At 39.9% G+C, this 12,310-nt stretch overlaps 1 protein-coding gene and 1 non-coding gene across 2 annotated transcripts; both read right to left on the minus strand.

Moving 5' to 3' along the window:
• Nucleotides 1-5,818: 5,818 nt before the first annotated feature.
• On the minus strand, nucleotides 5,819-5,899 carry TRNAL-AAG. The gene has a single exon. It is a non-coding gene; the product is annotated as a tRNA-Leu (tRNA).
• Nucleotides 5,900-6,464: 565 nt separating this feature from the next.
• On the minus strand, nucleotides 6,465-11,893 carry LOC122043086 (cellulose synthase-like protein D2). The gene is made up of 4 exons (XM_042603545.1): nucleotides 11,545-11,893; nucleotides 10,333-11,254; nucleotides 8,936-9,743; nucleotides 6,465-8,370 (listed from the first exon to the last, which is right to left on the minus strand). The coding sequence occupies exons 2-4, from the start codon at nucleotides 11,205-11,207 to the stop codon at nucleotides 6,613-6,615; spliced, it is 3,441 nt and encodes a 1,146-aa protein (XP_042459479.1). The 5' UTR covers nucleotides 11,208-11,254; nucleotides 11,545-11,893; the 3' UTR covers nucleotides 6,465-6,612.
• Between the last annotated feature and the right edge of the window lie 417 nt (nucleotides 11,894-12,310).

Raw genomic sequence — 12,310 nt, forward strand, 5'->3', positions numbered from 1 at the left:
GAAGAGTGATAAGCATAGGTGTTTTTCTGGACTCCACCATAGAAGCTTAGTATATGGCAAGCTTCTGAGGTAGCCATAAAAGCTGAATGACTCAATAACCTCAAGATAGACTTAGATATGATTTCTAGTTTGTCTAAAGATTATTACAATTTATTGTAATAATATTGGTGCAGTAGCAAACTCGAAGAAACCATAAGTCTATAAGGCAAGTAAACACAATAGAGCGCAAGTACCACCCAATACGAGAAATCGTATAAACGAGGAGAAGTTGTTGCTGCCTAGATTGCATCAGATAATGACCTATAGATCTTTTCACTAAGGTCCTTAAGGCGAGAGCTTTTGATGGGTATGTTGAAGGGTTGGGAATCAGATGTATGGTAGCAGATATGGCAGCTTAGTCTTTTAGTATAAGTGGGAGATTGTTAGGATGTATACTAAAAGCCTAGCTTTTGGTATAAATATTTATCTAGAAATAAGAATCACATTGGTCAAATGTCTACATTTATGATAAATGTAGTTGCTCAATTAATTTATATTGTAGATAACATGGTGTGTGGTGTCACACACAGAAGATCATGTTATCGGTTCCTTATAAATTATAAACAGTAGCTCACGACCAAAATGGAAAGGAACAAACCATTGGAAGGTCGTAGTGTAATTAGGAATTAGTTTATATTGACTATATAATTACACTAGTACACTTAGAGTGTATTGAGGAGGACCATTTGAGGTCGTTTCTTTTATACTGACTTTATAAAGGAACAAAGACCTCAGTTATTATGGAAGTGTGTGCTCTTAATCCTAATATAATAACAAGCACATATATTTGATATTTATTTCTTTAATTTATATGTGGGTGAGATTTAGTTCGATAAATCAATAAGCCCGATAAGTTGAGAAATGATATCACTTATAGTGTGTGTTGTTGATTATAGAAGAAAACTGTGTCCTAGTAATTTAGGTTGAGAATGTCCTCAAGAGGAGCTCATAAGGATTGTCATGTTAAACCCTGCAGGTGGACTTAGTCCGACATGACGATAAGGTTGAGTGGTACTACTCTTGGACTAAGATATTAATTAAATGAGTTGTCAGTAACTTACTTAATTAGTGGACATTCGACATCTTAAATACAGGGAGACTAACACACTCATAATAAGAAGGAGCCCAAAAATATAATTTGGGATTGGTGCGGTAGTTCAATAATAGTTCTCTAGTGGAATGAATTATTATTGATAAAATTAAGTTGTGTGTTCGGGGCGAACACGGGATGCTTAATTTTATTGGGAGACCAAAACCAATTCCTCCTCTCGGTCCCTATCGTAGCCTCTTATTTATAGAGTACTATACCCAACTATACCCACCTTCTATACCCACCTAAAGGGGGTCGGCCAAGCTAGCTTTGGAATCAAGCTAGGGTCGGCCTAAGCTTGGTTTATGGGTGGTCGGCCCTAGCTTGAACCCAAGCTAGAGGGGGCCGGCCATAATGAAATTAAAAAGAATTTTAATTTTAATTTTTATTATGTGGAAGATATAGTTTATTAAAGAGAATTAAAATTAAAATATCTCTCTTAAAAGGGTCTACAAAAGATTAAAAAAGAGATTAGATCTCTTTCAGATTTGAAAGATATTTTATTTTCTCTTTGAAAATTAGTCACATGTTAAAAAATTAAAATTATAGAAATTTCTTTTTATCAACCATGAAAGGATTTTTGAAGAGAAATTTTATTTTTAAAATTTCCGGAAACAAATTAGGAAGTTTTAATTTGTTGATTGAAACTCACCTAATTTGCCCCTTTTGATGTGGCCGGCCAAGACATGGAGTTTTAAGAAATTTTGTTTAATTTTTCTTAATTAATTCATGTCAAGGAAAATTAAGAAAATTTTATTGTAATTAAATTTCCTAATTTACCAACGCTAAGGAATATAAAAGAGGGGGTTGGGGTGTCTTCCCTTGGTGAACCTCTATTATTTTTCTCCCTCTCTTATTCCTTGGTGTGGCCGGCCATCCTCTCTTCCCCTCTTCCTCTTTGTGGTGGCCGAAACTCTCCTTGGCTTGGAGCTCTTGTGGTGGCCGGATATTACTTGGAGAAGAAGAAGAAGAAGGAGAGAAAGCTTGCATCCCTTGGAGCTTGGTTGGTGGTTTTTTCTTCATCCTTGGTGAAGCTCTTTTGTTTTGGCCGAACCTAGCTAGGAGGAGAAGAAGGTGCATTGGTGGTTTCTCATCTCGGAAGATCATTGCCCACACAACGTCCGAGGTTAGAAGAGGAATACGGTAGAAGATCAAGAGGTCTTTCTAGAAGGTATAACTAGTAATTTTTGGAAATAATACCAAATACAAGAGGCTTACGATTCTAGTATTTCGAATTTATTTTCGATGTAGTGTTCTTATGTTTATTTCTTTTCCTTGTGATTTGATTGTTTCTTTTGGTTAACCTAAAGTTATTTTAGGAAATTAAATATTAGCTTTTCATAAAAGGTTTTGTCTAGTCGGTGGTGGTTGCTCCCATATTCAAGAAGGCCATGTGCCTCGCCACGTCAGTACTGGGAACCAATTATGGAAATTAATATTTAATGGAATTAATAACTTAAGGTGATTTGGGTCGAACGTGTTAAGTTCCGCAGGAGATCCAAGTCAAAACCAAAAGGAACAAATAAATTAAACTATGGATCAAACGTGTTAAGTTCCGCAGGCGATCCAGGTTTAATTTAAAAGAACACATGGTAGCTAGGAAAAGGTTCAGACCTTTGTACAAAATTTTTGTACAGTGAAATCTCTAGGTTTTCCGAGTAGCAACCAACACATATGTCTTCATGGAATGTCATCAAACTCAAATTTCGTGCAACTATAGGATATGTAATCCCTTTGTTTGTCATGCGTGAGCACTCTTGATTTTGAGGACGAGGAACTTTGAAATTTCATTACATGGTAAACTGCTGAGACAACTCCTGTAAATGTCTGTTGCACATAATAACTATGACTCTCGATCATTTCACTTTGAAACTCCAGCTATTTTTTTTTTGTGTACAGCTTAACCATTTGACTTTCCATTGGCCAAGTTGTATTAACCTTGGGATGCTCATTAATATCAATATGGTCTGCAACTAACTCATTGTGTCTTTGATGTCTCAGTGCTCTATTTAAACGTGTGATGAAATCCATTAATGAGTTCTTATTTGAGACATATTTATTAAAAAAAAAAAATGCATGTGAGCCTTTAGATTTTTGACTACTTGACATTCCTGCAGAAAATACATGATTAAAATATGTTGGCACCCATCTTTGTCGCAATTCATACATCAAGGACAACCAATCATTTTTCTCTAAGTTAGCTTTCTTGATAGTCTCTTCCCATGACTTTTCAAAATCATCAGGTGTTGTAGAATTTGCAATGACGTTCTTTATGCTGTGATAATGGTTTCGAAAAGTCAAAGGGTCTAATTTTTCTGGGAATTTGTTCAATATGTGCCACAAACAATATTGATGCACTGTTTGAGGCAAAACCTGTGCAATAGCTTTTGTCATAGCAGGATCCTGATCAGTGATGATAATGTTTGGTGCACCTTTAGGCATGACTTCTAAGAACTTTGTAAGTAAACAAACAAAAGACTCAGTTTTCTCATCACTAAGAAACCCGCAACCAAAAATAATTGTCTAATGATGATGATTAACTCCTACAAATGGTGTCAAAATCAAACCATATTTGTTGGTGTTATAAGTCGTATCAAATACAATAGCATCACCAAATACACTGTATGTCCTTCTTGATACATGATCAGTCCAAAAACATCTATTAAATCTGTTATCTGAATCAGTCTCGTAGGCGAAGAAAAAAGTTGAATTCTTCTCTTGCTCAGATGTAAAAAACTCGATCGGTGTTTCTGCATCAATACTCTTTTGTTCATCCCTTAGATTTCTCTCAAAGTTTTTAATATCAGTTTCTGTACAACCTACCCGTTCAAGGCCTCCATACTCTATCTCTAATAAACGCATTTGTTGACAAGTTGGTACATTGACATCTGAAAACTGTTTTGTCAATACTTTTTTTGCTACCGAAACACTACGATGTGAGCGTAGCAAATGCACCTTTGATAGAGTCGAGAACTGATGATTATGACCTTCTATGAAGTTGCAGACAACCCAATCCGGTCCTGTCTGTTTCTTGACAAATGCAATATTTGCCTTACAACCCGTTCTAACTGTGCCACGTACGTGCTCTTTCCCTTGTTTGTTGATCAGGGTTTGGATGTTTATTGTGTCGCATTATATTTGTATGCCCTTCTTTAAAGCATACAACTTGTTTCCACGTCACTTCATTTGTCATTTTGTTTTTCTTGCTCGTGTTATTCCTTGAACTAAATCCGACTTCTCGTGCATATTGGTTATAGAACGAATATGCATCCTCTAAAGATGAGAATTTCATTCCAATTTTTGGCTTTCGATCATCTGTCACTTGGGGAATGAATTCTTGATCATCAACTTTATTTTCTTTCATTTCTGGGCGCCCTCGTATTATATAGCAGAATAAATGAATAAAAGTTATTCCAATTAACATAATAAAACAAAAGTGATTCTAATATAGATACAACATCAAGTGATAGACATAATATAGATAAATTAGTAGATACCAATTGCTATTCATTGATGTTGAGCACACATATATCTTCTCCTAACAGAACATCAGCTAAGTTAAATATGGAATTGAATGTCAAGAATACAATTATAAGTTACATGTAGTACTGTTCAGGTTTCTATTACTTGAATCTCAAGTTATACATCTTGCATTATTTCTATAGGACTTTCAACTTAGCATTTTATTATTATTTCAATTTCTAGAGCAAACAAAAAATAGAGCAAAACTTCTGGAGAAGGATAGTTTAATAAAATGTATAGTTTAATTTTCATATCGATGAACATATAATAGAGCAAACAAAGTACCGGTACAAAAAAGGTAGATCCGCTACCTTAGCAGCCCCCCTAGTGTCAGCCCCACGGATATGGAGGGAGGTTCATGTAGGTACACAGGCCATAGACGCATAGCGGGGTAAAGAAGCTTTTACCGGAGAAGGATTTTCTAGGCGAAAACCTAGTCGTGCAGTTTGGTGTGGGTGGCTGATCGTGGCGTGGGCAGAGATATGTCGCGCCTGATTTTCGACGAGATAGGCGATTCTGCTAAGGTTTGAGGAGAGGGAGGCGTCGACGCCACTTCTGCTAGGGTTCGCGGAGAGGGAGAGCTTGCAGCTGGAGACGGCTCGCCGAGAGAAAAGAGGTGGCTCGCGGAGAGGAAGGTGGCTCGCGACAGGAGGTGGCTCACGGAGAGGAGATGGCTCGCGGCAGGTTTCGAAGAGGGAGAGCTTGCGGCTAGAGACAGTTGAGCGGTGCCGCTTCTGCTAGGGTTCGCGGAGAGGAAGGTGGCTAGCAGAAAGGAGGTGGAGACGTCTCACGGAGAGGAGCTGGATCGCGGCAAGTTTCGGAGAGGGAGAGCAAATCGACTTCTGCTAGGGTTCACGGAGTGTACGTCTTTTATTTCTACAGATGTTTTCATGCGGCTGACGTGTATACATATAACCTTGTTAGTTAAAAAGAAATAAATATAAAAAACCGTTGAAGGAAAAAGTGCTTAGATTTTTTTTTTTAAAAAAACCACATAACAGTTGCGACCTAAAATATTTAAAGTAAAAAAAACATAAAGAACAAACTTATTAAAGCAATGATAAAACTTACAATAAAAAAAGAAAATTTAATAAAATAGTGTTACATTAAAAAGATTTTAAAAACTCAATAAAAAAAGGTGCACTGAAAGCATATAAAATAATCTACTGTTGAGAGTGGGATTTGAACCCACGCCCTTTCGGACCAGAACCTTAATCTGGCGCCTTAGACCAACTCGGCCATCTCAACATTTAGTCTTATGTTTTATTATAGTACTATTATATCCTTTATATTTAATTCATCAAATACTAATGACATCACGTACGAACTGATTCAACCTATAAATGAAGATCATTCATTCTACCAATACATGCAATTCATTCCACCAATACATACAAAAAGATCATTCATTAGACCACAAAAAATGATCAATACATGCAATTCATTCCACCAATACATACAAAAGAACCATTCACTAAACCGCAAAAAACTGATTCACTAGACCGCAAAAAACGATTGAATCTGCTCTCCACATTTGGATGGTTTTAAAACTTGTAATGGAGCACAATCATGAACCGAATCCTTCTCCGCCGAGCAAGGCTCGATGTGTTCAGTCACAAAGATCGAGAGTAGTAAATGCAGGACCAACATATTCTGCACCGACTCCATAGCTCAAATGACTAGCACTGCTACTTCAATGATGCTGTCCAAATCGAGACTACTTCGATAAACACAAAATATATCCCTCGCAAAGCTCAACACTTCATGGCATACCATCGACTATAAATTCACACCAAGTAACAAAGAACACAAATGTCATCAAATAACATCTACGATATATGCTAAAAATTGTCCAACTTGGAACTCATCCACCGTGCAAGTAAATATGCTTCTTATATTCCTGATGAACATCGAAATTCAATTGTCAAAATAAATATTTGCAGGTAGAGAAACTGAACTAATCAAGGGAAAGTGAAGGAGCCTCCGATCTGTGAGCTACTGCCTGATGGCGGATTGATTGAGACCCAAAGTAGTGATATGGTGATGGCGAGGAGACCGGACCACACAAAGACAATTGTCGGCATCCTTCGTCTCCGTCCCATGAGTCCTTTTGCAAAAGGATAGAGGTGAGCCAACACCCAGAAGCTGAAGAAAACTCCACCCAACAACTTGCTCCACTCTGGTATGGTGCTGTATATGGTGCGGCTAACACCGACTGCAATTGCAATCAAATTCACCATCATGATGGTGATGGGTGGTATCATCAATGAGGACCACTTGACGACATAGAGATCCGCAAACTCCTCGTCTTCATCATCGCCTGCTGACTTTGATGTGAGAGTGAATGAGATCTCAATGCCAGCAATCACCTTCAGCAACCCCTGGAGTACAGCAGCAAGATGGGCACTAGTTCCTCCGATCAACCAGAACTGCTCATTTCGCCACCATTCTTCGAGCTCGATGGCAGACCACTTGATCTCGAGAACTGCTAGCATGCAGAGTGTCAGCGTGATGAGGAGCAGGTAAGTGAGGAAGGTCACATTGAGGGTCTTCACAATGAACTGTCCTGTGAACAATGAGAGTGCTGGTAGGAAGCAGTAGACGATGAGGAAGAAGGAGGTGAATGGGTAGATGCCAACGTTGAGGTATGCAACTCTCTGGAGAATCTTCATTCTTGAACTTGCAAACAACGCATTGTTACGGGAGAAGAAAATCTCGACAGAACCAGTTGCCCATCGAAGTACTTGATGAAGCCGATCAGTTAGGTTAATTGGTGCTGTCCCACGGAACGCATCAGGCTTGGTTACACAATAAACAGACTTCCATCCTCTGTTATGCATCCTATAGCCAGTAACAACATCCTCAGTTACAGACCCATAAATCCATCCAACACGCTCGCCCCACTCGGTCTTGTCTTCGTACCAGCATGAAATGACGCTGATTGCTTCAGCAACAGTAGATGCATCGAGAAGTTCCCTGGGAGCAGTGAGAATACCAGGTTGACGGCCATACTGCACGGCAGGATGATCGGCAAGAGGTCGGCCTTGGAGCTCAGCAACTGGAATAGAATCGATAAGAAAGGATGAGTTTCCAAATTTTTTAGGGAAGGTAGACATGGCCATCTCATCATCCTCATAATCTCCTAGGCGAAGTGCCCGTGTCTCCTCAGATGCCACGGCTGCCTGGTTTTTACGCTTTTGAGGAAAACAGCAGCTGCAGCAACCTGAACGATGCTCTTTCGATCGAGGAGGATCAAAGCCATAAAGAGCAATTCGTCTGAAGAGGCAACCAGTTCCAACATAAACTGGACCTTGGAGTCCATCAAGTGCTCTCATGTTGACATCAAAAAACACTGTATTGTTGTTTGCATACCGATCAGAGGGGTCAATGCCCTCAAACCGCTGAGGAAACTGAACGTAGCAAAGGCGATCACCACCACGATCCATCATGAAGCACATGCCCTCTCGGAGGGCCTCTGAGTTATATACGTAGTGGTCACAGTCAAGGTTGAGAATAAATGGACCGTTAGACATAATTGCAGACGCACGAACAAGAGCATTCATAGCCCCCGCCTTTTTGTTGTGGTCATAGCCTGGGCGTTTCTCACGGGAAACATAGACCAACATAGGTAGACGAATATCTATGTCTGTAAAATCAAGAGGCCTACCCTCTTCAGTATTCCCAAATAGTGGTTCATCACTTGGAGGCTTCAACATTACCTGGATCATAAACACATTTACAGTGAGTTGTTCCTGACTTACGAGATTATATCGCAATTTTATTTTTCTTATACCATGAAATTTAGCAAAAACATGCAAATGCTAGAACCTAGGTAGCATTTATTGGAAACAAGAGTGGACAACTACAATAGATATAACTACACTGTTTTGAAAAGTTATAGGTGGTGGTGGTGGTACTATAAACTCGATAGGAAAAAAAAAGATTTCAAATGTAGAAAAGGGGGGAAAAAGAAGAAAAAAACATTCAAAATGATCGTCTAGATTGGAAAATGCTATTAGCAGAAAGAAATTGAATGAATGTAAGCCTGGAGAAGAAGCAAAATAATTAGCCAACTGCATATCCATTGAAATCAATATCCTTAATGACAATTTAAGAATTTATGGAACAGTAAGGAAAAAAAAATTAGTCATCATTGAAAATTTATCGCTTGTTAAAGCTTAAGAAGAGCAAACTCAAAATAGGAACATAACTTGAAGAACACAGATGGTAGGGGAAAATATAATTAAATGTGCAGAAGCAAAATAAAACTATGCAAGGTAGTACCTGAATGATTCCAGCATGATCACCCCGAGTATGCTCTGAAGAAGGATTCAACCAAGTTCCAGGCCAGTGTGTGCCATCAGCCATCCATGTAGCTTTAGGAATCTTGATGGGTTCTATTGGATCATCATTAGCAACCTCTCTTTGTCGTTTCATTGCCTTCATCTCTTCACGTGCATGGTATGCATCAGATCGACGCCTAATTGATTCAGGCAAACCATTGGTCCGAACTTTGAATTCATCATACTCTCTCTTTACCCGCCTCCGGTCCTTAACAAAGTCTGGTCGTACCTTGTTCTTGTAGGGGTCCTTCTTCAAGTTAAAATAACTTTCTGGATTTCTTGGCTCAATACCATGTTTCCTGCAGAAAGGAACCCAAAGATTGGCAAAGCTAGCAGCCTCAGCCATCGCCTCGAAAGTCAAAAGGGCACCACCATCATCAGAGACATAACAAGATAGTTTTTCAACAGGATAGTCAGCAGCAAGGATGGAAAGTATGGTATTTGCAGTCACAAGTGGAGGTTCTTTCTCTGGATCGGCTGTGGAAACAAACACGTCAATGCCTGGAAGATCAGATTTTCCAGAGGGATTGTTGATTGTAGGAGTCTCAAACTTCTCCTTTAAGACAGCAAGGTCAGTGGCTCGATTTACAGGACACAATTTTGGAAGCTGATCCAATAGCCATGAGAATGCAAACCAAAGCTCACAGACAACTGACATCCCCCATAACCAAATCGCATCCTCATTTTTGTGTCTTACTCTCCAAGCAAGAAACAGCCCAAGAGCAACCATGCGAACGAAGATGAGGAGACTGAAAAAAAAAGCATAATTTTTCCTCAAAATGAAAAAAAAAATCTCAACTGCAAGAATCAAAAGTTTAGTGAATCTGACAAAATACATAAAAAAATAAATCAAAGTTTGCCTAATTGGAGGATATATGGTCTCATACACAAGAGACTAGCATACCAACTGTATCACCACAACATATAGATATTTAGTACAAAAACAATTCCAAAATCAGAGTGACTAATCTAGACAAACAAGAATCGAGCACATTTCAACTTGAGGCAACTTTTGAGCATAATTCTAACTGCACACTTGTCAATCCTAAGTGGATACCTAGCAAATTGGACTTCAAGAATAGTTCACAATGTATGCTGGAGACAATCTACTTCTATTTACATTCTAGGAGGAAGAGAACTGTCTAAAAAAAACCATGATTTTGTTTTACACAAACCTATAATAATATTTAGCTAACCATGGAATACAAGAGTGCTAGCACAGTTTTATGTCCACTTTGATTAATGAAGAGCAGCTACTTGAAAATCTGTTCTTCAAGTCAGAAAGAAACAAAAAAACAAAGGTGCCAAAGAAAAGGGTAAGAAAGCCATAATTATTACCGGTAAGGACTCAAAATTGCAGCTGGGATCTTTAATTTTCGAGTAAGAGGCCGCCATGGTTTGTGCGTTAGCTCGCTGGGCTGCCCATTTTCACCATCCCCTGTATTTTCTGTAGGCCAAATTGCATTGCCATAGCCATAGGTCCCTTTTGTCTCAAAGAGCCAACGGTTATGATCCCAATCAGAAGTCTGACTCCTAGTCAACTTCTGTGATCTCATTATCGAAAGTCTTCTTTCCATCTTTGACATCCCGATAGGAGCAGGCAACTGGAGCCGCCCTTCTACATCATTGTTTACCATCTCCTCCAATTCAGTGGTTTTATATGGTTCTTTGCATCCCGGACAGATCCCACCACCAAACTTCACTGCATCTGAAAAACAGTCAGTGCATATTTTGAAGTCACATTCACAGGGAAGGATATCGACCCCACGCTCATCACGCATGACCTTTGAATCACATCCAGACATTGCACAAGAAGAGCCCTTGGCACCAGCCATCTGAGGATGGCTTGTCTCAGATTCAATCACTTTGTCCATCAGATGTGCACGCGTGACGCTATTGCATCCACCAGTAAACAGTGAATTCGAGACGTATTGTTCTTCAACCTTTGCAGAAATGACTGGATCCATCAGTTGATTATCAGGAGTGGGTGGAATTTGCACATGATAATTAGTAAACTCCTTCTCAAAATCAGTGCTCCCGAAATCACTATCAAGGTCATCTCTGGAGTAGCTAACGTAGCGGCCCGATAATGTTCGACGGGCAAATTTGACAGTGGGCGCTCCAACCGGCGGTTTGCCATCACCCTGCTGTGGATCAGATGATGAAGCAAGCCGCACAGATTGACTTACTCTAAGAACATTGTTTGTCGACATCTCTTAACGCTTGTAGAGATCGAGCTTCAGAAATTACAGATCGAGACCTGGAACAGATTAAAAAAACAAAAATAAAAATTCTCGCTTCGATAACAAGAACCACAAAATCTTCCCGATTTAAGAAGTGATAGAGCATAAAAATCCAAGCTTTACCGAAAAATAAATAACAATATGACATTTGAAAGACTTGACAGCCCTTTGATGTTTCGTGTAACGTAAAAATCCACAAATCATAAAGACTAACGGAGAGAAGACGTTCGGAACAAGATCGAGAAAATGCAGAAGAGCGGAAACCTAAGCAGTTCAAAAGAAGATGGTCACCGGTTAGATCGCCTACCTCAGAGTTCAACGAAAGCGACGAAGCAAATGATGGTTTTTCTGAGAGAGAGAACGCCACAGGGGCCTAATATCAGACTCGTCAAAGATCGGGAGGTTGGACAACAGACCCGACCGATTCTCCACCGGACACCACTGTTGAACCGTTCAGCTTTGTCTCTTTCTTAAGAAAGCATCTCACTTACGAAGTACTGTGCCGAGAAAGCGCGACGCTGTCAAAGGAAGAAGAGGAGCCGGTGCAGGAAGCGAGATTGGCGGTCGGCGGGAGGGCCGGCCACCGGAGAGCAGCTTGTGCTAGGGTTCGGCGACCGCGATGCGGAAGAGGAGTGACGACAGACAACGAGGAGAGATTTGAGCGAAAGGGGTGGCCTTTTTAAAGGAATCAAATTAAAATGAGTAAAAAAGTGAAAACGAAAAAGGAAAAAAAATAATAAAAAAATATTCTCAAAGAGACGAGGAAGGCGAGCGGATCGGGACCATTCTGCTCGGATCCGCCGTGCTGCTTCGGACTCGAAAGAGCATGAGACCGACCTTTTCGAGTACGACAGCGAAACACCTGCCAAAAAAACAGATGGCAATCTCTCATTCGTCGAACGAAGTAGATTCTCCAAGCGTAAGGCACAGGCGTAGAAATCGCTCGTGTCCGAGACGACAGCGAGGTACGATCGCGTGTTCGAGTCGAACCAGACCCCTCATCGATTTCGTGACGTGTGAGTTCCCTATTTGACCTTCTCTATGGGACCGGGGGTCTAGCGCATTATATATCT

Source organism: Zingiber officinale, chromosome 2A (assembly GCF_018446385.1).
Source record: "Zingiber officinale cultivar Zhangliang chromosome 2A, Zo_v1.1, whole genome shotgun sequence".
Taxonomy (NCBI): domain Eukaryota; kingdom Viridiplantae; phylum Streptophyta; class Magnoliopsida; order Zingiberales; family Zingiberaceae; genus Zingiber; species Zingiber officinale.

What these genes read in the sequence shown, in the direction of transcription:
- LOC122043086 (XM_042603545.1), bottom strand. Translation starts at nt 11,207, where the DNA reads ATGTCGACAAACAATGTTCTTAGAGTAAGTCAATCTGTGCGGCTTGCT. An exon ending in GCAATTTTGAGTCCTTACCG is followed by an intron (nt 9,744 to 10,332) that starts GTAATAATTATG and finishes TTTTTTTTTCAG; the next exon opens with TCTCCTCATCTTCGTTCGCA. An exon ending in ATCATGCTGGAATCATTCAG is followed by an intron (nt 8,371 to 8,935) that starts GTACTACCTTGC and finishes TTTATGATCCAG; the next exon opens with GTAATGTTGAAGCCTCCAAG.